General features: G+C 42.1%; 3 protein-coding genes across 7 annotated transcripts; 2 read left to right on the forward strand and 1 right to left on the reverse strand.

Moving 5' to 3' along the window:
- The first annotated feature begins 1001 nt into the window (after nucleotides 1–1001).
- On the forward strand, nucleotides 1002–7116 carry rangap1b (Ran GTPase activating protein 1b). Its single transcript, XM_075458235.1, has 16 exons — nucleotides 1002–1074; nucleotides 1445–1577; nucleotides 1673–1800; nucleotides 2085–2144; nucleotides 3232–3411; nucleotides 3494–3628; nucleotides 4156–4314; nucleotides 4400–4513; nucleotides 4611–4710; nucleotides 4846–4930; nucleotides 5019–5178; nucleotides 5401–5484; nucleotides 5569–5671; nucleotides 5812–5900; nucleotides 6348–6469; nucleotides 6685–7116. The coding sequence occupies exons 2-16, from the start codon at nucleotides 1466–1468 to the stop codon at nucleotides 6767–6769; spliced, it is 1716 nt and encodes a 571-aa protein (XP_075314350.1). The 5' UTR covers nucleotides 1002–1074; nucleotides 1445–1465; the 3' UTR covers nucleotides 6770–7116.
- Nucleotides 7117–7939: 823 nt separating this feature from the next.
- chadlb (chondroadherin-like b) lies at nucleotides 7940–17808 on the forward strand. Of its 3 annotated transcripts, XM_075458233.1 has the most exons (11): nucleotides 7940–8309; nucleotides 10752–10928; nucleotides 11093–11287; nucleotides 11446–11601; nucleotides 11693–11838; nucleotides 13504–13785; nucleotides 13873–14092; nucleotides 15299–15572; nucleotides 15673–16085; nucleotides 16167–16333; nucleotides 16577–17808. In XM_075458233.1, exons 2-11 carry the CDS (start codon nucleotides 10752–10754, stop codon nucleotides 16866–16868), a joined length of 2322 nt encoding a protein of 773 aa, XP_075314348.1. In that variant the 5' UTR covers nucleotides 7940–8309; the 3' UTR covers nucleotides 16869–17808. The 3 variants fall into 3 exon arrangements, with proteins under 3 accessions (XP_075314348.1, XP_075314347.1, XP_075314349.1); XM_075458232.1 differs by having other exon boundaries at nucleotides 7940–10928; XM_075458234.1 differs by having other exon boundaries at nucleotides 7940–10928; nucleotides 15673–15993; nucleotides 16577–16662.
- l3mbtl2 (L3MBTL histone methyl-lysine binding protein 2) lies at nucleotides 17612–26166 on the reverse strand. 3 transcript variants are annotated; one of them, XM_075458229.1, is made up of 18 exons: nucleotides 26046–26166; nucleotides 25071–25516; nucleotides 24853–24949; nucleotides 24543–24676; nucleotides 22887–22962; nucleotides 22551–22627; nucleotides 22135–22252; nucleotides 21735–21869; nucleotides 21508–21593; nucleotides 21045–21291; nucleotides 20499–20563; nucleotides 20084–20188; nucleotides 19754–19901; nucleotides 19573–19655; nucleotides 19211–19445; nucleotides 19052–19117; nucleotides 18776–18922; nucleotides 17612–18401 (listed from the first exon to the last, which is right to left on the reverse strand). In XM_075458229.1, the coding sequence occupies exons 2-18, from the start codon at nucleotides 25419–25421 to the stop codon at nucleotides 18010–18012; spliced, it is 2562 nt and encodes an 853-aa protein (XP_075314344.1). In that variant the 5' UTR covers nucleotides 25422–25516; nucleotides 26046–26166; the 3' UTR covers nucleotides 17612–18009. The 3 variants fall into 3 exon arrangements, with proteins under 3 accessions (XP_075314344.1, XP_075314343.1, XP_075314345.1); XM_075458228.1 differs by having other exon boundaries at nucleotides 19202–19445; XM_075458230.1 differs by lacking the exons at nucleotides 24543–24676; nucleotides 24853–24949; nucleotides 25071–25516; nucleotides 26046–26166 and adding an exon at nucleotides 23720–24486 and having other exon boundaries at nucleotides 19202–19445.
- Nucleotides 26167–27636: the final 1470 nt, after the last annotated feature.

The following is a 27636-nucleotide window of genomic DNA, read 5'->3' on the forward strand; positions in this document are numbered from 1 at the left end:
CAAATTCATTGAGAATGAGCACATAAGTAATTTGTGATACAGGGTGCTTACACTAAGATCACACGAAGGAGACCAGATCTTGAACATGCAATCAAGTAGTGTGCATCCAAATAACAACTAATAATAACTAAATACCCCCATATTAATAGACATGACAGTGTTTAGTGTATGCAATAAACAAATAAAAAGCCATGCCTCAAGTAAAGGTCTCTGTGCTCCTCTCTCAGCTGGGTGGTTCAGCAGGAGGGTCTTGTTGGTGTCTGCAGACATCACCTTCAGGTTTGCCCAGAGATCTGGGTAAGTCCTGGGCTCCAACTTCTCACATGATTTAACACAAGGGTGTAGGTCACATTCACTGTTATCTTGGCCGGAGTGGCACCTTACTGTCTCCATCTTCACAGGTGGACCTATTAGATCTGTCTCCCTCTTCATGGGTGGACCTATGGGGTCTGCAATACTGCAGTCTGAATCCTGGGAATCAGGAACAACTATTTCCGAAGAAGGGCTAAATGAATGGTGAATCCTGTTATGTGTGTTGGCCCCATTTGAGGAACTCCTTTGAGTTGCATTTTTATACTTAAGCCACATCTTTCCAGAAAATAAAATAACGACACTGGCAAATGTGAATTTAAGTAGCAACCCACACTTTGAAAGAGCATTAAAAATAACTGGAGTAATGAGCTGAGTGGCCATGCTGAATAAGGAGAAAAAATAATTCCCTCCAAAAACCCTCGTGGTGGTTCCTACTGTTAAGGTCAATGACCGGTGCCTCCGCACTTCCGGTTGCTTGACCCAGTCATCAAGACGGGTTGAATTTGTCGGTGGGTCATCCGCTTTTTTCTTTAACTAAACAAGCCTTTCATAAATAAATAAAAAGTAAAACATTCAGCCATTTCACAGGATGAACAGATCGATTTTAAAAGAGCGCAACGTTAGATGGCGACAACGCTCCTGATGATGAGTTTCTAGAATCGACGAATTAGAAGCCCGGACTCCGTGACGTCACTTGATTCAGCAACCGGCGCGCCGCGCGGAAGGAACGGAGTGTTCGCTTGGACGGAACTTTTCTATAAGGTAAAGCTGACCACAATTAATGGTCGTCTGTCGTCTAATTAAAGTTGTGTTGTTTACGAAAGGCTGAGGAGACACCCGAGAATATGATTCAACAAGTTGGTCTCACCTTGAGTTTTATTAATTTTTTTTCAGCGGTTTTTATCGTTGCGCACTACGAATAATTAGCACCGGTAAAGCTACACAGCTAACTTGAGTCTTGTTGATAGTTTTACATCTCGTTCCTTTGTGATGCTAGAAAATATGTATTTAACATCTAAGCTTAAGTTTATTACTGAATTTATTTCCAGTTTATTTCCGTAAATACCATTGTCACCCTGTGGATATTATGCTTAATAAGTGATTAATATGTGCTCCTCCTTTCTACTGTCAGGCTTGTTACAACATTGTGAGCATGGCCTCAGATGACATCGCCCAGCTGGCTGATGCTCTTTCCAAAACCCATGTTGGAGATGGTGAATTGAGCTATAAAGGCTTGGGTCTGAAGCTTGACGGCGTAGAATCAGGTCAGCGAGGGTTAAACCTTGTTTCGTGTGTTTATTCGTGCTCTGACCACTGTATTTTCTGCGGATCTGATAACCTAAAAAGTCTGTGCTTTCAGTGGAGGAGCTGGTCCGTGAGATAGAGCAGTACCAGGGTCTGAGAGCTCTGCGTCTGGAGGGAAACACCGTGGGAGTGGAGGCAGCTCAAGCCATCGCTAAAGCTCTAGAGAGCAAAGACCTGCTTCAGGTGCTGCTCAGGTTATGGTTTCAGTCTCAGTGAAACAGAAATGAGCTTGTCTTTGATCTGCTAGTTGGTATAAAACCAGGAAATGTTTTGCGAGCACTGAGACTCTGGGGTTCAGTATCAGTTATAATGTATTCACTCCGGTGGAGTTCTATGTTTTCCTTAAAAAAAACATTTTCATATTCATACCTTCTTGTCTTATTTAACTAATTTATCAAGAATATAGGGATCCATTGTTATATCATCTGTTTTACCAGAACAGACAATTAATGCTTTCTGTCTTCCAGAGGTGTTATTGGAGTGACATGTTCACCGGGAGGCTTCGCTCTGAAATCCCCACAGCTCTGGTGAGAACAGCACCCACAGTCACTGCAGAAAAGGATTCAACCTCAGATATCAGCCTATTAAATATCAGTTCAGTTCAGTTCAGAGTTTTATTGTGCCTCCAGGGGGAATTTGATTTGCAGTGGCAGTGCAACTAACAGGACAACAATAAATAAAACAGTGACATAAAACAATGTCGCAGAGTACAGCACAACCAAACTTGATTTGAACAATCCTAAACGAAGTAAGAGTATAAATATCAGAGATTATAATAAAGTGTATAAAAGATAAAAAGATGCCACAAGAACAGTGCATTTAAGGATTGTGCAAATTGATTGCATTGATTGCACGTGGAACAAATAAAAATTTATACCTATTTGTACGTGCCCGAGGTAGCTTACATCTCCGTCCAGACGGCAGAGAAATGAATCCTCCAATAATGGGTGATCAACGCCAGACAAGATGGACCGAGCCTTCTGTAAGACTCGTCTGTCAAAGATCTCTGAGAAAGAGAGAGCTGCTGCATGCCAATTATCTTATTTGCGTCTTTCACAATTTTGAGCAGACAATTTTTGTTTTTAACCGACAAATTTCCATAAAATGAGATTAAGCAAAAAGTTCAAACTGACTCAATAAAAGATCTATAAAACAAAACCATTAAGGTCTTATCAACATTGAAAGTTTGCGCAGAAAGTATAATCTCTGCAGGCCCTTTTTGCAGATTGTTGAGGTATTTAGGTCACGTGTCAAGTTTTTATCAATTATTGTCCCCAAATATTTATATGAATCCACCATCTCCACTGCTGTACCCTTAATAACTGTTGGGTAAGCTGGATGTGGTGTTTTCCTAAAGTCAGTGACCATGTTCTTAGTTTTTTGAACATTTTACTTGAGGAAATGGCAGTAACACCACTCCACAAAGTCAGTTGTAACTGGCCCATGGTCAACCTCTCCATCCTGGAGTAAACTGACTGAGGAAACACCCCTGTGGTGAACCTGTAGAAGATATTTTGAAAGATGAGATTTGTGATAGTGCTTTAATATGTCTTTAATGTATTCATACATGCATAATTTCTTGGTTTACGTGTACTTGTTCTGTGCTTTCATCAGAGGTCCCTGGGCAGAGCGTTGATGAGCGCTGGTTCCAGGCTGACTGAGCTGGACCTGAGCGATAATGCCTTTGGGCCAGATGGCGTCAAGGGAATCGAGCAGCTGTTGAAGAGCCCCTCCTGCCACAATTTGAGGGAACTTCGGCTCAATAATTGCGGCATGGGAATTGGTGGGGGAAAGGTGAGCTCTCGCACATCCACGCTCCCTCAATCCGCCAAATAATCCCAAACTTAAACTGTTTTAACCTGTCCGGTGCAAACAGATCCTGGCTGAAGCTCTGATGGAGTGCCACAGGCAGTCAGCAGCCGTCCGAGCTCCACTGAGATTGAGAGTGTTCATCGCAGGGAGGAATCGCCTGGAAAATGAAGGAGCAAGTGCCCTAGCTAAGGCCTTTCAGGTAGAAAACAGTCAATCCAAAAGGATCTTTTTTTTTCTTTGATATCTTTAAGTTTTCCGGATTGTATCTGGCTCTTCTCAGGTTGTTCTTTTGAAGATTTTAATCATTTTGCTGTGCGAAACTGGTTTGACATAGAAACCACAACTCCTGCACCCACAAGTCTAAACTGTTCAGCTTGCTCTTTTAGCACGTCCTCGCCTCTTAAGATGCTGCTCTTTCCCTTTATTTTCGTTGATAGCACAGTTGTGGGTCTTTTATCGGATACTATGTTCTGCTTATTTACGCTGCTGACTTAGTTTAACGTGAAATGATCCCAACTCTGAAAATAACACGTTGTAAATAAGATGTAAGAATGAAAATGTGTGAAGAAGATATAAGCAGTGAATCTGAAATGTATCACCACAACAAGACACATTCAGCAGAATCGAGGGCTCTTGTGTATCTTTTTTGTTTTGCTTTTATATAAGTTGACCCCTCATCCAGGAAAACGTCAAAGTTCCATCTTTTCTTTTTCTTTTCTTTGCAAGCTGATTGGAAGCCTGGAGGAGGTTCACATGCCCCAGAATGGAATAAACCATGTGGGTGTGGTGGCGTTGGCTTCAGCCATGCGACAAAACCCAGAGCTTCGAATCCTCAACTTCAATGACAACACATTCACCAAGAGGGGAACGCTGGCCATGGCACAGGTGAGGCCTTTTCATTTTCAGAAATTCCCTACAAGCAGAGGGCATCTGTGTTCTGTATGCTCTACTCATCCTTTTGGCTTTGCAGGCTCTGAGGCACCTCAGGAACGTCCAGGTGATCAACTTTGGTGATTGTCTGGTCCGGTCTGAGGGAGCCATCGCCCTCGCCGCAGTCCTGAGAGAAGGGCTCCCCATCCTTAAGGTCAGTTTCCCTTTATAGCTCAGGTGGTTGTGCCTCTCTCTCTCTCTGCTCCAGTTAACAGTGTTTTACCTTGCTCTCTCATGGGTCGCCTCTTCAGGAGCTCAACCTGTCATTCGGTGAGATCACAGAGGCAGCAGCACTGGTGGTGGCTCAGGCTGCCATGGACAAACCTCACATGGAGAAAGTGGATCTGAACGGTACGCTTACAGACTGTAGAAACTGGTGTTTCTTTACTGTTAAAATTAGTCATAGAATAAATAAATGTGACATTTTTTTATACAGAAAGAAATGTGAGTGATTGTTGAAAGTGCTGTTGTGGGCGACTCTGACAGGTAATTGTCTGGGTGAGGAGGGCTGTGATGCTTTGAGAGAGGTTATGGAGAACATGGACAAAGGAGACATTCTGGCACCACTCAGGTACAGTCATCAAAGTTCTGCTCCAGCTTTATTAACACAAACATGCGAACAGGAGATCTAAAACTTAGTGTATTTGACTCCACTGCAGTGATGACGAGGGAGAACCTGATGACGAGGAAAATGACAGTGAAAACGATGACGACGCCAGTGACGAAGGTGATGAAGACTACGAGGAGGAGGAGTACTGTGAAACTGTGAAGGAAAATGGAATGACAAGGGAGAACAGTCCTGAAAAAACCCAAAGCCCTGTAAGATGACACAAAATCTGCATGACAATTCCATTTTTTCATCTTCAAACAACTTCTCCATTTTAGGTTACTGTAGATCAGTGCTGTGGGATTAAGTACCTGCCAAAGCCATGTTTTTAATAAGAAATGGCTCAGTATAAAACCCACACTTAATTGTTTTTGCACAAGCCAGACAAAAACGTGTTTCTCAGCGGTTGAGATTGTCTTTGTTTCCAACCTCAGGCAGAGATCATGACTTTCCTCCGATGCCCCTCTGTAGAAAAGCTTCTTGAGCTGAGAGAGATGAGGACAAACCTTCAGCAGCATGTGAGTGTAAAAAAAAAAGAAAAGAAAAGTGTTTTACTGAAATGGATATAACCCGTTGCTAAGATTCCTCTCTGTTCTCACTAGGTTGACGGATCCGAGCCAAACGAGGCTGCGGATGTCCTTCTGAAGATCAGCTCCCTGTACAACGATAACCCAGAGGCCAAGACAGCTGTTTTAGAAGCATTCGGTGAATAAAATGAACTTTGAAGTTGTCAGCCAATTAACAATGTCCAACAGTATGTCTGAGAAGGCAGAGTGAGGACCACCCTCCTCTTTTCTTCAAGTCATGTCTTTGCCATGTGTAACCCGTGTCCCTGTGATCCACAGATGCAGTTTTGGAGAAGCTCCTCTCCGGTTCTTCCCTCCAGTCATACAGCTTCCTTACTTCACTGCTGGTCATGATGGGACTCCTTAAGGTACGGTCATGCTACAGAACCCCCTAATCTTGCACGGAGCCTGCTGACGAAGACAACATATATTTTCTGCACCAGTTTCTATGTGGGTTGTCTTAGAGGAGAAGTGCAAATCACAGGAAAGCTGAACACAGATTATGTTATTCCCAGTGTCTTTTTATAAAAGCAATCTTTTTGCTCTTTGCTCCACAATGATAACAAATACTAATATTAATCACTGAAGCATTTTTGAACCCCCCTTTTTTTTTTTTTTTTTTTTTTAGTTTGTGTTAAGTCTTGTCTTGGAGTGACAGAAAGGGGGGAAATGCAGATGTGTTCATTCATGTTCAGTTGTCAGAAAGAAACCATAGTTGTCAGGTTGTAGTTTTTGCTTGTTGCTTTCGCTGTTTGATTTAGTGCTGAGGTATCCGTTGTTTCTTTTTTACATCTTTCTGTTTTTTTTTTTTTCAGGGGGAGGGGAAAGTGAAAAAGCTGTCGCTGGTCCCGGGTCAGCTGTTATGTTTGGAACATGCCGTCCAGCAGGAATACTTCCCTCAGCACCATGCCTCGCTGCTTTACATCTTCCTGTCCAGGTATGCCAATCTGTCATCTACATCAGACACTTTAATACACCTTTAACTCGGCTAAACCAACTAAACACGGGAAAAAATGTTTACATCTTTTAGTTTATTTTTGTCAATTGAATTCAGATCTGAGCTGCTCTGTTCAAATTAAAGTAAACACGTGATGTTCAACATGTTGGGGATGTGATTTGAGTAGTAGTCTGCGCATTTGTGCCATTCTTTAGAAACGGCGAAACTCTGAAGTCCTGCGGCAGTGCCAGAGACAGGCTGAGCTTTGCTCTGGAGAAGAGATGCCACAACCAGCACTGACCGCCAACAACCAATAACTGCCAATAACCAATAACTGCCAGCCACTGCCAACACACAACCACTGCCAATAACCAACAACTGCCAACACCCAACCACTGCCAACCACTGCCAATAACCAACAACTGTCAACAACTGTCAACACCCAACCACTGCCAACCACTGCCAGTACCAACAACTGTCAACAACTGTCAACACCCAACCACTGCCAACCACTGCCAGTACCAACACAAGGACACAGACACACTGGACTGACTTTCTTTTTTCCACCACTGAAACCAACAGGGATGTTTCCCACTTAAACAAAGGATATGTACTGCCACTGTCTTCTTCTAATTAGTATTTTTTTTCTATCAGAAGATATGACAATGACTTTCCAGAATTTCTTAATTTTTATTTTTCTACTTTTGCTTGTGACATATATATGTTTTTTTAATCAAGAATAGATGTAAAATTATGGTGTTGTAGAGCTACACATCCAATTTAGCCACAATTTTGATGTGTTTTTAAAAAAAGAACTAACTTTAGACGATGTGAATCAGGTAGCTTTGGAAACATACAGTCACATAAACAACAGTAAAGGGGATTGTTTTCTGTAAGCGTGGCGGATAGTGGCAACTTTTATTGCTCTAAAACTTTGGTTTAGTAGGGCTGAGACAGAAGAGGGATACATAGATCGTTACCATCGACAAATCAAAATTCTTATGAAACGTTTTTTGAAGGGAAATGGGACTGTAAAGATGCCGTCACCATACTGCTGCTTCGGAGGTTCACTTGTATTTATGCTTGAGCACGACGAAAGCCATATCACTGCGAGGCCAGAATTGCTTCTGTCTCACGTTTCTTTATTTGATCCAGAATCAAACTATGCTCTTGTATGACTTTGTGCTGAAACAAGTTCAATTACCTTACCTTACCTCATATATTTTTATGTGACGGAGCATTTTAAAAGATGAAAATGGAATATATTTTAATGGCATTCACTATTCTGTATAGCAGGAGGGCGTAAAAGCTGCACTTATTCAGTCAGGATCATGTTTGTTTGGACTGAATGTTTTGTCTTAAATATAACCAATATAACAAACACGGGTCTGCGTGTATTACTACATTAGCCGCTTTAACGTCATGCTGTGTTTCCATGACAACAAGTCGTAATAACAAGTATTACCTCGTGTTTTTTAATTATGTCTGTCCTGTCTGTCTTACTGATTGTCCATAGATAACTACCTGATGAAGAAAACTGGTGAGAATGGTCCAGTATTGGAAGTAATGGGGTCTCTACTTGTTGTTTGAAAGAGCTTAGAACAGAAAAAGAAAGTTGACAAGTTCACAAGCATGGCAGTGAGGTGGAAATGAGTTTTCACCTCGGGGTGAGAGGTATTCCTTTAACGGGCAGAGCGCAGTCTGAAGAGGTAGGAGGTGGAGGTGAGTGCCTCGGGGAGGGGGAGCAGTTCTGGAGACGGAGTTTGTTTTGGATGGGGGACGGCCGGGGGAAGAGCACCAGTAACGACCTGCAGCTGAACGGAACCACAGCCGAACCAAGGTGAGTCTGCGCGCAAAATCGGTTCCACCAAGCAAACAACCGAGTGTTTGGGTTTCAACCTAATGCGTTTACTCATCGGAAATGAACATTTCACACTGGTGCTCAGTTATCCAGTCGTGCCGCGTCCTTTATCATATTCTGCGCTTTTCTTCCCCCGCTAATATGTTGCCGGTATGTTTCAGGTCATCTCTGCTTACGCAAATGGAATTTGCCCAATGTTGAAAGCGCGAGATAAACTTTGATTTTGGGGAAATTATTACTGTGTTCAAGCCGAATACAGCCTTCACACCTTCCCTGCCGTGAGGGCACATTTTCAGAGGGAACGCATTTTGGCACAACACCGGCAGGGAAAGACTGTGCGTCTTTGTGCACGGCTGCTCCTCTGCGGTTTGGATAGTTGATCCCCAAGAGGACTCACACAAACAGTCCGGATGGAGGAAATTCCTCGGTCTCTAGTTTCTTGGTCCTAGACGTTTTGCTGGTCAGGATCGGTGCTTCGTTTCCTCGGTCCTTTAAATCAACAAACCAAAATTCTGTAGATTTTAATTTCAGTTTGGGCATCTTTAAGGTCCATCTGTCTGTGACAGGATCTGAAGTGGCACATTCAGCAGAGAGGTTCGGGCGCAGCACAAAGCAACACTTTGAGACCCCAAATTTCAAAGTGTGGAGCTGCTGAGCTTTTCACCTCCATTCCTGAGGATCAAGACTGTTGATCCGACATGGGAATGTGGTTTTAAGGGATTCCAGTGAAGACTAGTGCACCCCAGCCTGACCAAATGACATTCATTTCTGAAGGAGGGCTTGATGAGGCTTTTTATTGTCAAATAAAGCTCTTGAAAATTAATTAAATCTGACCTACATGAGTTAGACCTCAGCATTGATTGTACAGAATATAAAGCATCCTGTTTGCCACTACATATTCACCGAACATTCTGCAGGGCCTGTATGGTTTTGCAAACGGAGGCCCTTTCTAAAAACGGGGTGTGATTGGATTCTTAGTATCTGGACTAATATTTTTCCCTTAAAACTAGTAGGAATTATTATAAGCACTTGCATCTTTTTATTCAGTACATGATTAAGTACAAGAGTCCACCGTAAAAGTGCTGCATTGCAAATTCATTTGAAGGTGTGCTGAGGCAAAAGTATTAAGTCAGTTTTATATGACTAAATAGCTCAAGAACAAGTACAGGAAACTGGAAAACTAAGTAAGAAATGTTATCCGGAAATGAGTAGATTCTTAGCATTAATGCATCGGTGTGTAAGCATAATTTGTTTGTGGTCATAGCAGGCCCAATTAATATGACCCTAAATATGACGTTTATCCTTTAATTTGTTCAGAAGCTCTTGCAGGCAGTGAACCCTTTCCTGAATGGCCTTTCTCTGTTACGGTGCTTTGCTGTCTTGCACCAACATTTGTAGGTCTCCTTTAGTTCTGATTTCAGCAAATGAAAGGCAGCTCAGTCAGGTCGAGATCAGGTAAGTGGCATAACGTGTGTGCTGTAAAACGCCATCCAGCCGGCTTTGGTTGAATCAGAACAGATAGAATATTCATCTACACTTTGAAATGTTCTTGCTGCTTTTGTTCTGCCTTCATCAGTGAACACTAGTGACCCACTGACATTCGCAGCCACCCCCTCCCGTACTTCTGATTATGAGCTGTTCTAAGGCTGACCCAGATTTTTATTTTATTTTACTTTTTTGGCGCTCTGGGTAATTTTGGCACAGGTTGGTCTTTGTTTTATGTTTCCAAAGAGTGTTGTTCCAAAGCTGCTCTCTTTTTAAGATGTTTTTTTTTGTAGAGTTTAATCTGCCACTTCTTCACCAGTGTGTCCTTTTTTTTCTTTTCTTCAGAATGTAGCAAGCTGTTGCAATTTCCCTCTCCTTTCCCTGAGATCCCTCTTATGGATTTGTTTTGTTTTGCAGTCTAAAACAGGCCTGTTTGACTTCCCTTTAGAGTTCTTTTGACTGCATGTTGTGGGTTTACATCAACATATTCCAAATGCAGTGAACACACTTTACTTTTTTAGACCTCTAATCTGTTGAACTGACGAAGATATCCCCAAAGAAACAACCTGAAACTTTTCCTCCAATTTGAATGAGAATGCTTTTGAATTTAAGTTGAGGGTTTGCACTTGATTTGCAGATGATATTGTTTAGCTATGGAATGTAATCTTATAAGACAGGTTTTAGAATTAAATGGTTAACAAGAGTTTGAAAAAAATCGTGAGGGAAATTAGAAAAGAGCAATAACTTCTAAATCGGTCCACTTTTTACAAAGCACACAGCATCATAGTTTGTGAAGCAGTGTGCAAAGAATCTCTTTTGCTGCTTTTTATCCCAAAAACATCCAAACGGCAGCCATTTTTGGAGCTTTTAAGCAGGAAAACACTGTTTCATGTTGAATACTGAATGATGCAAATGCTGTTATTTTTCCCACTTCAGATGTGCTCCCAGCTTCTTCCTGACACACTCTGGACTCTGCTGCTCAGCACGCTGCTCCTCTGTGTGCCTGCAGCTCTCACAGCAAAGTGTCCACAGCAGTGCGTCTGCGACCAGATCCAGCTCACAGTGGCCTGTATCAACAAGAACCTGACCCAGGTTCCTCCTGCTCTTGATGAGGTGTCTTGTTCACACACATACCAGAATTTCAGTACTATCCTCTCCACTACATGCAAGCTTTAGTGATTATTTCATTGATATATACAATTACAAGCTCTTGGCTAACGTCTCTATTGATATTTGTCATTTTCTTTAGTCTAATATTTAATCTTCTTACTTTATAGATCACAGTGAAGTTGGACCTTCGAGGTAATGACATTCAGGAACTTCCCACCGGAGCTTTCAGACACACTCCCTACCTGACTCACCTGTCGCTGCAGAGGTCTAACATCCGCAGAGTGAAGGAGGGGGCTTTCCGCGCCCTTGGTCGCCTGGTCTTCCTCAACTTGGCCAACAACAACATTGACATCCTCTACCAGGTGATCACAAACTTGCAGATCCGGTTACCGCAACAATTAAAGTGCCCTTTTGTTCAAAAAATATTCCCCCTTAGATCTTCCTGACATCTTTGCATAGCTTCCATTCTGTCTTATGTCCACATTTTAACATTTTTTTCCTTTGCGTTTTGTAAACCAAGGAGTCATTCGATGGCCTGTCCTCGCTGAAGCAGCTTATTATTGACCGCAACCGTGTGGAAGAGATCCAACCTGGAGCGTTCTCTCAGCTGGGCTTCCTCAACCTTCTGTCAATCACACACAACCAGCTGGTCTACATCCCCAACATGGCCTTCCAGGTAAACAAACACAACAACCTGAACGAAAACTCCACAGACAGCTCAGCGAAATTCTGGTGTCCATGAAACGGGTAAACTTTCCTCCTTTCAGGGCTTGCAGAACATCAAGTGGCTTCGTCTCAGTCACAACTCTCTAAACTACCTGGACATCGAGTCCTTTGCCGGGCTGTTCACACTCACCAGACTCAGTCTGGACCACAACGAGTTGCAGTTCTTCCCCACTGAAACTATGACAAGGTGAGGCTGCTTGGCAAAATGCAACTTATGTTAAAGCTGCATTTACGATTATGTTTTATTTCTTTATTTTTTTTTAAAATAAGACTTTACATGTTGTTTTCTATCAGTCATATAACTTCTGGAACCAGTGACAGAAACAAGATTTTTTTATTTATTTATTTTTGTCCCCTGTGCTGGTCATTAAATGTTGTCTCGAACAGCAAACAGTGTCTCTTAATTCTCAAAAAGAGAATGACTGGAGTGAAAAAAAATAATTTTCTCATATTTACTTCAACCTTGATCATTTCAAATTCCTCATCAGAAATCTTCAATGCTTTGTCTCTTCCAGTTGTTGATCATTAAACAAGTCGTGTGTGATATCAGGCTGTTCAAAGAACAAATGGAAAAAGAACTTTAAACTTTACATTTTTCCCCAAGTCAAATCTAAATCATTATCAAAAATCAAGTCATTAGTAAAATTCAACTGAGCTCTGGTGTATCCTACTTCTATCAGCAGTCATTCCATGCTTCTACAACTTGGCAGGATTATATTGGATGGCGTATATCAGAGTGAAAACCAAGCATGGGGTCTAGAAAACTTTTAGCTGACTTGTGAGACATGATTAAAGTGCAATAGCCTCCATCATAAGAAGTTTGGAGCCACAAACAGTCCATCTCGATCAGGATGTGGAGCCAGTAGCCACCATAAAATGAGACCCAGGCTCCTGTCTTCTTCCTTTTTGGCAGAGGGGACAACCATCATTGCAGCTATCCAATAACCAGGCTTTAGTGGCAGAGTTGCAAGAGAGAAGTCATTCCTTGCTAAAAGGCACATGCTGCCCTGTGGAGAGTTTTTGCCAAAAGGCTCCTGAACAATTCTCAGACCATTAAAGTAAGATCCCCTTATTTAATGAAACTGTGATTTAACCATTTGGTCTCAGTTCCCAACAGCAGATGTTGAGAAAAGCAAGTGCTTAGCATAACCTCATTAATACCACTGAAACACGGTGGTGGCAGCGTCATTCTGTGGGATGTTTTTCTTTCCTGTGACAATGACTGGGTGTAAGGATAAAGGGAATAATGGATGCAAAAATATAGAGCAATCCTTTGAATACTTGAAATCTCTTGTCTGTGGCAATGGTTTACATTTCAACAATATATCCACCCATAAGATAAAAAGAAGCAAAGTGGCACCCTTGAGGAAAAAAACTCCTAATTCCTGGAGTGATTAAGAGAAATTCTGGACCCAAGCTCAGTGGAGAATCTCTTAATAGACCTGAATATGGCTGTGCACTCCTTCCAATCCAACCTGGTTGAGCTTGAACATTTCTAAGAGGAAACTTGGGAAGTAAAGATGTGCCAAGCTTGTAGGATCCCACTAAAGAGGCCTTGCAGCTGTCATTACTGCCAAAAGTGTTTTAACCACATACTGACCAAAGGCTGTGAAAATATTTCTAAATTGGATGATTGAGTTTTTTTTTTTTCAAATAAATTTCTAAAAAATTTGCTTATGTGGTGATTAAAAAGCATCAGATCAATTTTAAAGGCGAGTTCCAAACATTAGGTAACTTGGTCTGAAACTTTTTATACTGATTTAATTTAATTTATTTAATTAACAACAGTTCTTATAGTCATACATGAGTGATGAATCCTTTTTACTCCACACTTCTCCATTGCTGCATTCAGACTGCCAGAAGTGATTCGTCTCGATCTGAGCTACAACCCCATGACATACCTGGGAGAGGACGTAGTGTCCATGGCCAAACTGACCCACCTGTTCTTGGACCACATGTCCCTGCAGGATCTGTCTAACACCGCACTATCTAAATGCCCCAACCTGATCCACCTGGACATCAGCCACAACCAGCTGCGTGTCATTCAGCCCTTCTCTGAAGGCTCACCAAAGCTGGCTCGCCTCAACCTGGCTGGGAACCCCATTTACTGCAACTGCTACCTGCGTCCGCTCAGGTACAGCAGACATTTATGGAATACACTATGACTGGCTTTCTGTCATCTTCATATTTTTTTCCCTTTTTTTTTTCTGCTGTGCTACAGAGAGTGGACGATCCGTCGAAAGGTGAAGCTGATGGGGACATGTGGAGGACCGGCCCATCTCTCGGGAGAGACCCTGGAGGCTGTTTACCCTGCAGAGCTGCGCTGCCAGAGCCAGGAGGCCATGCTGAAGGCAGAGTTTGAGGAAGCCACCAGGATCGTGCCACCACCCACCGAAGAGCCACAGAACAAGATCAAGTGTCCTGCCAACTGTGTCTGTGAGGTGAGGGGGTTGTACGAAGTAAAAAGGGTTTCTATTTGAATTTTTTTTTTTTTTTTTTTTGTGTATTCACATTTATTTATTTTTACATGTCTAGTTTTACTTTATTTAGTGGTTTACACTTTACCAGACTGTCTTCAACCTCCTCTGCTGTAGTTGCAAAGGTTTCTTGCCATTTATAGGAGATCTGTTTTCTTGCAGAGATTGGAAAATGGCACTCGCAAATCTAAAGATTAAGCTAAAACCAAGTTTTTTACTTGTTTTAGCCCTTTATAAAGTTTTAAAACACCAAACTATTTACTTCATGCAGACTTCTCATCATCACTGTGAGGCTGAGACCCAAAGGCTGAAAACTTAAATGTTGCTGGAATCTTTTTTTTTTTTTTGGTCCTTTCTTTAATTATTTTTGGACAGACCCAGGCTTTTCCATTCTTTCACATTTTATGCTAAGCTCAACGAAAAACTGCCAATGTAAACTTTACAGTTAACATACTAATACGAGAATGAATCAGTCTTTTCATCCAACTCTTGGTAAGAAACTGATATGAGGAAATCTCAAAAACACGTGGTACCAAACTGCAGTTTAATTAACAAAATACCTCAACATAATGCCAGGACATAAAGCATTTTAGTTCTTAAATCAAGAATTTAAAAGGCAAATAACACATTGGAAACAAATGGAAAGTTGTTATCATGAGCAAAAAAAAAAACCTCAATACTGTTTGGTTCAGTATGATCAGTTTGTTGCTCCTGCCCTAATTAGCCTAGCAGGCTATAGCCGGTAATTTAAGGTGGCTAATGTTAGCTAACTGAAGCTACAAGGTGGCTAATGTCCATGTCCAGGGTTTAGTCTCTTAGTTTGGTAACTCGTGACAGAATAATTGTAGTTGCAAAAGGTCTCTATGTCATAAAGTTTATGACATAAACATTTCTGCACTGTTCCTTAAAGCCACATTGACTGCATAATCTTGTAAAATCCACATAGCAATTAAATTACTGCATTCAAACAATGAAACTTTAAAAGTTTCACTTCCAAAAATTTCTCTGCAAATTATTATTTTCAGATCCATTTTTTTTTGGGGGGGGGGTCTAATGGCTTGAGAACCCTTCAGTTATGGGAAGGGTGAGAGTCTGAATACAGAAGAGTTTAAAGTATACTTGTGTGCCCTGATCTTTGTCCACTATGTTTCCATTAACTTCTGTCCACAGGCAGAGACCCACCACTCGTCCTGTGAAAACCGTGGCCACACAAAAGTGCCTCGAGGTTTCTCTTCAGACACCCGTCTCCTTGACCTGCGTGGCAACCACTTCCATTACATCCCTAGCAACAGCTTCCCCGGTGTCGCCCAAGTTGTGTCCCTGCACCTGCAGCGCTGCAAGATTGTGGAGGTGGAGGGAGGGGCTTTCAGTGGGATGAAGGGACTGATATACCTGTACCTGTCTGAGAATGACCTCAATTCCCTGAGCCCTGATGCCTTTAAAGGTCTTTTATAATTAAAGCTTCATAAGGAATGCTGAAAACATACATGTTTTCTTTCTTTTCTATTCTTTCATATGTTCGTTTCTGTTATCTACACCCACAGGTCTCCCTCAGTTGACTTACCTCCACTTGGAGAAGAACCGCTTTGTCGATTTCCCCAGAGAAGCCTTCAAACTTGTGCCCAGTCTGCTGGCACTTCACTTGGAGAACAACGCAATCACCAAGCTGGAACCCGGGATCATGACCGAGGCCACGGGTCTCAGAGCCCTTTACCTAACAGGAAATGCCATCGGCCACGTTTCACCCAGAGCTCTGGATCAAGCGAATGATCTTGATACGCTCCACCTGGGGGGAAACAAGCTGAAGGAGGTGCCCACTGAAGCGCTGAGCAAGGCAAAGAACATCAGGGACCTCAGGCTGTCTGGTAATACCATACGATGGGTGGGGCCGAATGCTTTTCAATCTCTGGAAAGGTCACTAAAAGAGTTATATCTGGATAACATGGGGCTGGAGAAGGTTAGTAGGCTACATACCCTCCAAGCAGCTTTTATAATCAACTTTTTTTTATCATATCCTTTTACTAATATCACTCTCCAGATGTCGCAAATCTCCCTGGCAGGTCTGGGTCCAGGGCTGAGGAGTCTGTTCTTGGAGGGCAACCAGCTGGAGGAGGTACCCGACTTCCACCCGTTCACTTCTCTGGAGGTCATCAATCTGGCTGAGAACCCTCTAATGTGTGACTGCCCTCTACTGCCTCTACGCTTGTAAGACAAGTACCGCTACGATTATCATGAGACCTTACCTGGTTTGACCCGTTTCTAAAACTGGAAAATGTTCTTTAGGCCAGTATGTACATCTTCACGAGAAGAATAACAGTTTACCTAAATATTCTTTTATCTGTGACCGTTGGTTTTAAGGCTCAGGTTTTGATAAAACACTCGTAAATAATAAGTTTAGTTAGTAAATGGACTTTTAATTAAATAATTGGATCCTTCCTCTTCATCTAGGTGGATTGAGAAAGTTAACCTTAAGGTACGGGCCACCTGTGCCAATCCTCCTGAACTGAGGGGTCGAAGGGTCAAGGATGTACACATCTTCAAGGCCTGCCCTGGCGGAGAGAGTCTCCCTGCCCCACCCACTGGCACCCCGAAGCCAGCCAAGGAACCCAGGGCCACCAAACCCAAACCAACGCACCCCAATGCGCTCAGAGCCAAATCCAAACTTCGCAAGAGTCCGAACACAAAACGGGGCGCCCCAAAGAAAGCCACCAAAACCACAAAGAAACGCAGCATGGCTTAAATGCGTTGCCTTCGCTGTGTCATCTGCACTGACGTTTTGAAATCTAGTAAAAGTAGCCCAGACAAAAATATGTTTAGGTTAAACATTAGGCTGAACTCCCCGGTCGCAAACACACCTCCTGCCAGGCAATTTTTTTTTATTCACCCCATTTATCAGCCTGTTATTAGCTGAAACTTTCCTCTCGCTGTCACATCAACATAATACTGGCAAAGATAAAAAATAAATAAATAAATATTCCCAGCGACAGCCAACTATGGAAATATTTAAAGCAACACTTTTAATCAGCGCAGCAATTTTAAAATACAATTATTATTCTGGTAGAGGATGTTCCCGTTTTCTGGCTTTTTAAAGGCGTCTTAGGTAAAGTTTGTTTTTGAGGTTTGTAAGGTATTTGCACCCTCAGTGCTCTCATGAAGTCCTGTCTTTGTGGTTGATGGAGAGCCAGGTACCGATGTGAATAACCTTAAATTAAAGTTGAGTCTTCACTGTAAGCCCATCATTATATTTATACAACTTGTTTTGGTCTACAGCTGAAATAAACCCGATATCAGTTTCCTGATATTTATAGACTTTATTGTATATCGTGCGGGTAAGAGCATAGACTTTTAGCTGGAGGCAGCTCTCGTTGAAAAATGTGGAATCATTAAAAAAAAAAAAAAGGTAAATAAAGTCAGTGTCGGGCTTCGTGGTCGCTATCCTTCACTCGTAGCTGGTTGTAAAGAAGACACCAGCAAATCAGTAAATGTAGGAAAACCTTTTCATTATTGACTGGATTTTTACAAAAAAGGAAACCTGAATATGAAACGGACAAGAAAATAAAACATGTCTGGTGTTAGGTTCCACTACACAGTGATATTTCTAACATGGAGACAGCGAAGTAGTGAACTCTCAGGGCTGGTCCTTATGAAACGTATACAATCAGCTTTTAGGCATAGTAAAATGGGCTTTAAATAGTTTTTTTTCTTTCTTTTTTTTCTTAAGAATAAACTGTTTTAGATACCAACTATGGATGATTTGTACACATTCATTCCACTGAAATGCAATGCCTTTAACTCTAAACCGTGTCCATCATTATTAGTGACGGAGTCAAGTCTCTACTTTTTCAGATTTCCACAGTTCTCTTTAAGCAGATGAACTCGTCTCACATCACCAATTCCTCAGCTTCCCCTGTAGTGTCTTGCTCTGTGTTGCTCTCCCACGTCAGGTCCATGGTACCGTCATGGTCCCGGCTCCCCTCCGCCAGGTCCAGGTTTTGGGTTTCACTTTCGCTCTGTTCCATGTCGCTTTCCCGAGGAGAGCTCTCCTCCAGAGAGCCGCCTCGCGCTTCGCCTCCATCTTCTGCCGCTTTACTTTCCTTTGTCATTTGACGTGCTACGTCATTCAAGCCGCTCTCCTCTGGTGCCTGCTGTGGTCCCAGTTTGATCTGCTGCCCTGCCTGCTCCTGTTTGACTGTGCCCACGCAGACTTTTTGCAGCGTTTCTGGGGGCTCGATGGGCGTCTCCATCTCTTCCACTTTCACCTGCACTGCAAAGACTACGGACACACAATTCAGTCAGCAACAATCAGAACAGACATTTAAAGGCGAGACACATAGCCATCACCATGAAACTTTCCCAGTTTATACAATATAATTAGACGGTGCCAAGTAGCAATTGTTTGACAACTAATTTTGAAAAAAAAAGAAAAAAAAAAAGAGCCTTGGACTGTAAAAGAATTTGACACCTTTTTGTTAAAGAACCATTTACAACCATCTCATCTGGTCCGATTGAAAGAAACGACATTTAAAACGCATCAAAGCTGAAAAGGTTGAAAACACAGAATGTCCTTTATCTAAACGTGCGAAACGGCGTTTTTTTGCCCGCGTCTTGCCTTCAATGAGACGTACTGAGTGAGAATCGTTCACTTACTCTCCTCCTCCGGTTCGGTTTTGGGCTGGATGAGAGGCACATCTGGGGGGCGACTTTGAGAACTCTCAGTGTTAATAACCTCAGCCTGATGATCAGCATTGCCTCTTGCTTGGCTCATGAACAGCCCCCTCTTGGTGCCCCTCTTTTCTACAGAAAGCAAAAAAAAAATAATTTTTTACACAGCTATCAGATGAAATCCAAAAGAAGAAAAACAAAAAATAAAAAACATAATGTGTTGTAACAAGACTCAACACAGACTGCTGAATCAAAACGTACTCTTTCTTCCGTACATAAAGGGCTTGGGTTTCTTGTTTCGCGCCAGCTGGTTTTCATTTAAATCAACTGGAAAACCAAATAAAACACATGACACTTTATTTTTGCATTCACATGGAAAAACGCTGACAGCACTTTGAGTACATCTCTCACATGCTTTACCGAGTCCAGGAGGCGGCTGGAGCTGGTGGCACACGAGTTCACACCAGCCGACGGGGTAGATGTCCGGGGACTGGTGGTCGACCCACTGGTCAAACTCATCATCCCATCCGTCAAAGTGGATAAGCAGCAGGCGGCCGATGCAGCGTTTAACTGTGGCCACGCACACCAGTCGTGGCTCCATCAGGTCCACAGCCTCTAGCTTCATGTTGGGGGAGAAGCTGTGACCACGGTAATCCTGAAAAGAAAAAAAAAAAAAAAGCTGCATTATTTACTGAAAATCTCTAACCGCGAGTGTGGTCACGCTTTTCAAAGTTGCTGCCTCGCACAGCAAGACTTCATACTAGGTTTGGACTTTGTCTTACAGCGTTAAACAGTCTTGCAGGTGCCGCTTTGGCTTTGGTTTCCTTCAAGTATTCCTCCCAGGTGAAGGTCTGAGGATCATAACCTGCCAGGACACAGATGCCATCCAAAGCTCATCATGTTGTTTTTCTCTGGATAAAGTGAAGTGTCAATCAAATAAAGATCAGGAAGGTCGATATTTACCGTGAGGGACAGTGAGGAGGATGTTGTTCTTTTTGCAGAAATTAACTGGTAGAATGGCATGAGAGGAAGCATGGTAACAAAACCAGTCGGAGCCATTGTTCGATATGGTACCATCAATACCCACCATTAGGTAGCCATCTAACAGCACCTTGAGATAGAAGAACAAGAATAAAAACAAATAAAAATAAATCACCGCTCTGCAGGGGTCAGGAGGTTATGTAATATGATGCGTAATCCAGAGACCATGGCTACTTAAAGCAGAGGACCACCTCTGTGTCAGATGAAGGCAGATCAGACAAACGCACACGAAACCAAAAACAGTCGCCTTACCTTGTGTACCGTGGCCACACAGATATTTCCCAGGTTGAGGGGATCAATGGCCTCCAGCTTCATTCCTTCTTCAAAGAAACTCTCCCCCATATAAGTGATCCTGGGCTGTGGGTGGCACAGGAGAAATGGTGTAACATTCAATATCATGGATTACAGTCTGCAAAACTGTGACTGAACTGAGAATTCTGTATGCTTCCAATTAAAAAAGAAAAAAAAAGGGTTTAAATCAGATAAGGGTCCATGAGTAGTAATGCTAGTCAAGAACATCAGTAATTCCTTCATTAGCATTAATGCACCGCTGTCCATTGTGCCATTAAAGGTATGCCAACACCTGGTCAGAAGGTAAGAGAGGAGTTGGTTGGTGCATCTATTCGGCTTTAAGTAATAAATCGTATTTAGTATGAACGCTTCTTACCTTTTTAAAGAGGAGGACTGAGCTGTCAGAGTTGCCCTTAAAACAACTGTAAGCTTCAGCGTTTGCTATGGAAAATAAGCAAAACCTTCGTTTTAATTGCTGTATACGACACATCTAACAGCGAAAAGTACAATATTTCACTACTGACTGGCTTATTATCGATCAATGGGAGCAGATGACCGATTTCTAATCAATTCAAAACAGTATCCGATTTTTTTTTTTTGCCAACTTTACACATTGGATACCAAACCATACGAATGTGGAAACATACAGTCTTTGTAAAAACTGACAAAGTGAATCAGTATGTTTTCCAGATTCCGGCAGTTCTTCCATAAAACACAATGTGGTTCAAAAGTCTGCAAATACAAGTGGGGAACGGAAAAAAAAATAAAAAAATAAATTTAATTAAAGAAAAAAAAAATTATAGTATCACATACTGACTGTTACTGATGGAGAGGAAGTTGGAGCGTTAAAGTTTTCATCAAGACCCGACTGTCCTCTTTCATTTTCTCCATTCAACAACCCAGACCCTGCTTTTAAACTTACCGCGTGCTTTGATGGCATGACCCACTTTGCTGGACCAGCCCATCGGGTGTAAAAGGGGACTCCAGATGTGGCACCAGAAGTCGGCGACTACGTTCTCCGGGGCGTCGCTTTGGTCTGTGTACACCAGCCGTAGACGGCCGCCAATAATGGAGTCGATGATGGCCACGCGGGTCCGGCTCACGTGTTTGGGATCTACCACCTCCACACGCATGCCGACTCTGAAAGGGATCTTCATGCTATCTGCCAGCTGGGAAGAGGAAACAGGGAGGGTGGCAGAGCGACAGAGATAGTGGTTAGACAGCATGTTAACAACTCCATCCATTATCTATACCGCTGAATCCGTCGGTCGGGTCGCGGGGGGGCTGGAGCCTATCCCAGCAATGTTAACAACTCATTTAGTTTAATTTGGTACTCTCTTCACATGTATATGACAGAGGGTGCTGTCAATCATCACAAAAGTTACCTTCAGGTAGAAGTCAACAGGTAGAGTGGTGGCCCCCACCAGCTTTTTCATGAGGTAATCTTTCCAATCTGGGATGTTCTGCACGTCTACGGACACACAATGCTAAAACATCATACTAAGGCAAATCACACCCATTTAAATCAATCACCATCTATTGCATCAACCCTGATTAAAGTCCACTATGCTCCACGCTTTAGTAGAAGGCGGCTTTCAGCGGTGTACCTCACCTTGTGGGGGCACCAGCAGCTTGCTCGTCATGGCGCACCACCCAATGGGGTTCAGCTCTCCTGAAACGAGGCTGCACCAGAAATCGCGGCTGCTGTCGTGCTCAAAGCCTTCGTATCTCAGCAGAGCTTTGTATCCTGTGAAGGGAGAAGAGTTGGGCTGGGTTAAGAACCAGCTTTGCTTTCGAAATGTTAAGCATCATTAAAAAGTACCAACAATGTTGTGTTATGTATTAAGTTTCCGTTTAAGTCTAGCTGTGACACTCTCATTATTGCCTCCAGCCTGGCCTTTGGGTGACGGTCGCTTGATAATTAAAGTTTTCCGTAATTTAGTATCGTAACCAACAAGACTGACAAAAACATTAGAACCTGTACAAAGAGAAACATAGTAAAAAGTACACACCAGCAATCTGGATGACTGTAGCAATCCAGTAGACTTTACTGGGAAGGATTGCATTTGTGTTCAGGACTTCCACCTTCATCCCTACGGTGATGTCATCCCAATGGGCGTAGAGTGGAGCCTGCAGAAGGACTCGGGTTTTACTGATTTATGACAAGTGTCTCAAGTCAGAAGTAATTCTGAGCAACGCTCAAGGCGTATTTCTAACCATATTATTTATCCTGATCATAGCTACATAAAAAACAGCCTGGCAGCCCTACACATTAGTTTCAATTTCACATCTTTATTAAGTGTTTTTCCCAGCATTTGCCGTTAATATCCACACATTCATGAGCTGGAATAAACAGCTGACGTTCATGCCGTTTGAAAGGCTCCAGAAAAACGTAATTTGCCAATTGCACATGGCACGCGGGACTCACGTGTGCGAAGCAGGAGATGGACGAAGCCAGAGAGGTTTCCTTTTCCAAGTAGGTGCCCCAGTCGAAACCAGAGGATGCTGCAGAATGGACGCAGCAGAGGAATCTTACATCTCAAACAAGAGCTCATTATCAGAGAGAATGCACATTTCTCCAGTTTTCTATGTATGTTTTAATGTGAGATTCCTCCAAGAGGAGCAAACCTATGAATAAGATATTCATTTTGTATTTCCCTGTGGATTGATCTGTATACTGCAAGTAATTTTGACCTCTGCTCGAGCAAGGAGAATATATGTGTGTGTGTGTGTGTGTGTGTGTGTGTGTGGTAAAAGCCTTTACCATCCACTCCTGCTGGGCCTGCGGAGCCTTTGTTCATCTTAGTCAGCACAGTAGCTTTTTTTGAGGGAGGCTTTCCCTGAAAAGAGAAAAAAAAAAAAAAAAAAAAAAAAAAAAAAAAAAAAAAAAAAAGGAGACGATGGTCAGATCCTATCCATCTCCGGGTTTGCTTTTCATGTTCCTGTTAAACCTCACACAGATCTGGCTGCTTTAGCCTTTATTGCAACGTTTGGTTTTCAACCAGAAATTCTATTACACAAACTCTCATGTTATCCTGGATTAACGTGCACAAAACAGGTATTAGTCCATCGCTTTGAAAATGGAATTCTTTAGCCAGTACAGAGAATGTCCATGATGCACATGTGGCTTTTTGAGGAACCAACTTTTCTAATTGATTTTAATTCTTTGAATCCCCTCAACAGCGAACACACGAGGAAAACTAGTCGCATAGAATCACAACAAACTGAGGACCGGTTTACCTGTCCTGAGCAGATAACCTTTCCATTAATGACGTGTCAGAAAACAGTTGTTTTGCCAGATGTAAAGATGATATTGTCAAAGTGCTTCTTGCTCCTACTTACAATCATTGTGGGCAGAAAACCAAATTATTATTGTTCAAAATATAATTTTCCACTGTCCAATAACCTTATATAAGTAACAATAAGCATAAAAACAACATTTTGAAGAAGTGTAAGTACCGTATTGTTGCTTTACAACAGTGCTTGCTTCAACAGGGTTCTTTACATTCAATGCCTTTAATCCCTTTGCAGGTCAAGAATAGAAGCCTCAGAGGACAACAAACATTTCGCCATTCTGTCTTGATCTCACCAACTTACCAGCTGACCCAGATAAACGGCTGCAGGGTCACCTGCCTCCGCCACGCGCGTGTGGACCGACCGGTTCGGGAGGGCGGTGGCTTTGAGAAGCCGCGCGCGGCGGCTGAGCTGATGCTGCGCCTCGTAGTAGTCTTCAGGCTGGAAATGCTTCTGGCAGACGAAGAGCTTGGTGAGAACGTGTAGGGGGGTGTTTACGTCCATGTTTAAAGTGCAAAGCCACTGCCTCAACCGCTCTGGGTCGCCGAGAGGAAACCGATGAAAGACGATGTTCGGCCGCTTTGCGCTGTGGCACGTGTCGACGCAACACATGTGAACCATTTGGGACGTTTATTATAAACAGGAGGCAGAACTGAACTCAAGGCAAGGGTCAGGGAACTCCACAGGCAGCCTTTGGCGATAAATTAAGATTTCAAGTCGAGCGCGGGCATCTTCTTCTTCTTCTTCTACTACTTTTTTTTTCATTGCCCCTCACCCCCAAATTTCTGCAGTAGTGGTCCATAACTAGCTTTTCGCGTATACCGCCACCATCTGTTCGCTATTAAAAATACAGAAAAACCGCAAGCTTAAAAAAAGGCTTTTATTAAATACATCTAAAAGGTTTATCGGGGTATTGCGGTCAAACGAACGTTTATAAACGTACAATTCAAGCAGTCGAAATGTCCCTCAAGACCGTGGTGAAGTGAACATTGATGCAGATTTGGCTCAAGAGTAGAGCTGCTGCTCCTCTCAAGGTAGTTTATTGACGCTGCTAAGAAGAGGCGCTAAGCATGGTTCAGACAGCAGGAGGGCAATCAAGTGAACTGATCAGATCTGTTTTTCTAACCTGCAGGCGTGCCAGTATGGAAGTCCTCTTGGAGTTTGATGAATAGGAGCGTGAACAGGATGTGCTGCAGAAACGCTTTGTTTTTGAAAAGAAGTTGTTCAAATTGCCAGTGGTTCCACACATCTCACAAACCGCTGAAAGCAAAATGTAGAAAGTTAATCCTAAAACGTATTATTTTAGGTGTCAACAAACTTAGTAAGACGTATCGTATATCTTTTTCTTTATAGTAAAAGCTGTTTTTGACTTGCTTTTGACATTAAAATTCAAATTAACTTATGTACATGTTGTGTTCTCACTATTTGTTCCCCACCTGGTCGCTGATCTTTGCCTTTTACTCCAGGCTTCAGCCCTCTTCGTGTCAGATGTTCTTCATCAAACTCTGTGGGTGCCATTTTATGTTTTTCTCCCTGTCAAGAAACAAAAAACTCAAGTAAACCTAACACACACATATATAACCAAATCACAACTGTACACTACTAAGAGGTTTAAAGGAGAACTTCCTTTCTCCCTGCATCTTTGGCTACTCACATTGATACTCCGCTCTGCTGTTTCAGCTGAAATTCGCCGGCGTTGGATGACGGGCAGGCAGCTTTTACAGCCCACTCCACTACAGGAGGAGCAGTGAGGACGGATAAACACTGTAGGAGCAGCCCCTGGCCTAAGCTTCAGACCCCCTGTAGACGACCTAGCCTCAAAGTACTCCCTGCCAAAATGGTCGCTGCAGAGGTGAGAGTAGGGTGTGGCGACCCACTGGGCACGGCTCCGCTGGACCTGCTTCTCCCACTTGTGAAATTCATCTGGTTCCTTTGGGAATTTAAACAGCGTTACACCATCTTCGGCAGTTTTGCCACATCCGTAGGCCACACAGTGGTAGGGCATTATAACAAAAGGACCGTCAGCTCCTCAAAGTTTAATGCATAGCCTACGTACAGTAGGTCCTTTATGCCTTGAGTTGAAAGATGTCTCTCAGTGAGCTCAACAAAGGAAAGGGAGAATTTCATGTTAAAATTAGCACACAATTCTGTATTACGAAATTATAAATTATTATTATAAAAAAAAACAAAAACACAATGAAACCCCAACATTTTCAACATCAATTTTTGGAAACATTACTGGTTCACATATACTGCTTCTTTGCTCGCTAACATTAGCTGCGAAGCTTGAAATTGTATTTTATAACATCCCCTGAATCCCAGTTTGATCAATAAATCAACAACGACAAAACGGAGACAAATAAGAGCTATTAGGCGCTGTTAGGCGAGTAAACATAGAAGAAAAAGCCGTTTGTGAACCTGAAATAACAACAGAATTAGTAGACACTAATAAATTAGTTTTAAACCCAGTTTTACAGTTTATTTTTCGAGAGCAACCCAACCAAAAACATAAACAAGGGTGTCTAACCAGAAGCTCCTATACATGCAGGGTAATTGCTGAGTGCTTAAAGTCAATTTGTCCAATTACAAAGCAGAAATTTGTTCGTTATTACTGTAAATGCCAACTTACCGAATGCAATAATGTCAAGGCACTTAGTTAAACGTCTCAGACAATTTCAGAAGTGTCCATATCTGAGCGGAGAGGCGCCTACATTTTCGTAGCACCCCGTACTGTAATGTGTTGTGTGGTCGCCTCATTTTGACGTCACAAAAATTCTTCTTCTACTAATTGAATCCATCTTTTCTTTCCGGTAGGTGGCGGTAATTGGACGGTAATTACCGCCACCTACCGACATGAAAACATGGATTTCATTGAATACCTTTGAATTCCGTCACTCCCTTTTCACCTCAAATAGCCTTTAACCACATTTCTTTTATTTGTGGCCCAACAGAAATCTTGATTTCTCTCATGCTGAATTTAATTCTTGTGGTATGACCACAATAACCACATCTGCTGTCTGAATGATTGCTCTATAAACTGGCAAATACGAGCTAAAATCTGAAACAATTCCCTTCAATGAACTTCAATCCACTGCACTACGTTGTTGTAGGGATGAATCCAAATGACCTCATTCCACAATATATTATGTATTTTTTTTATGTGAAAAAGACAGCATCTAACATTTCTCTCTTTGTTCTGGTTTACTTATGTTCCCAGCATAACACTGACCTCATTCTGTTCTGTGGATCTCACCTCATTTTTGTTTTCAGTATAGTATGTCAACCTTTAGTTTAGTCCTTTAGTTTAACGTTTTTCTCAATTATTTTACAGAAGTTGGATGTAGCAAACATTGTCTGTCTAGTTTCCTGGTTTGGAACAGCGGGGGGATTTACCACCATCCCAAACTTGAATTGAGATATATTTATATATATATTGAAAGGATCAATATTTGTTTGTTGATCTAGCTAATCTACCCTTGTTGTACTGCTAACATTTTCTTTATATGTGGCATGTTCACTTGGTTTTTCTGTCTTCATTGTGAGTTTCTCTTCCTCTTTTCTCATCTTCAATAATATTGTCTCAACCGTAACTTTTCACAAAAGCTTCTGTCAGCGATCAGCGATTTCTCCCCATCTGTCTCTACCCAGACGACCTTTTAAACTCATTTATTTATTTGTTCATTCGTATTTTTTTATGTCTCCCCTTCCACGGTGTGGCAGAATCCTTCTTTACTCTCTATACGTTTGCTTGCAATTTTTCACGTTGAAAATATACTGAAAACTGTGATCCCCTTTTTTTTTTCTTTTTAAAACATTTTCAAAGTTTATTTTCAGATCTGATTTCATCACCTTCCTTTTCCCACCATGGTACAACCTTCTTTTTGTCCTTCACGATCATCCTCTGAATACACTGATTTGCTGGGTTTAGGATAAAATGATATGGAAAATAGAAAATTGACTAATAAGATAATATAATTCTCTCTGTGAGTATTATGAAGCGACCAGATTGTGAATTCCTCTCAAAATTTCCTCCCAGCTCAAACCAATTTCAGCCGCTTTAAGTCAATGATCACTTCCTGCTACTTTAACTCCTTTGCATGAACAAACCACAACCAATTTATCTGTCACCAGTGTAAGAGCAATAGATAATTCCTCCTCTGTTCTCATATTTACTCATGTGCCAGCTCTATAATTTGGGAACACTAAATCTCTAACACACA

This window comes from Odontesthes bonariensis, chromosome 23 (assembly GCF_027942865.1).
Source record: "Odontesthes bonariensis isolate fOdoBon6 chromosome 23, fOdoBon6.hap1, whole genome shotgun sequence".
Lineage (NCBI taxonomy): Eukaryota > Metazoa > Chordata > Actinopteri > Atheriniformes > Atherinopsidae > Odontesthes > Odontesthes bonariensis.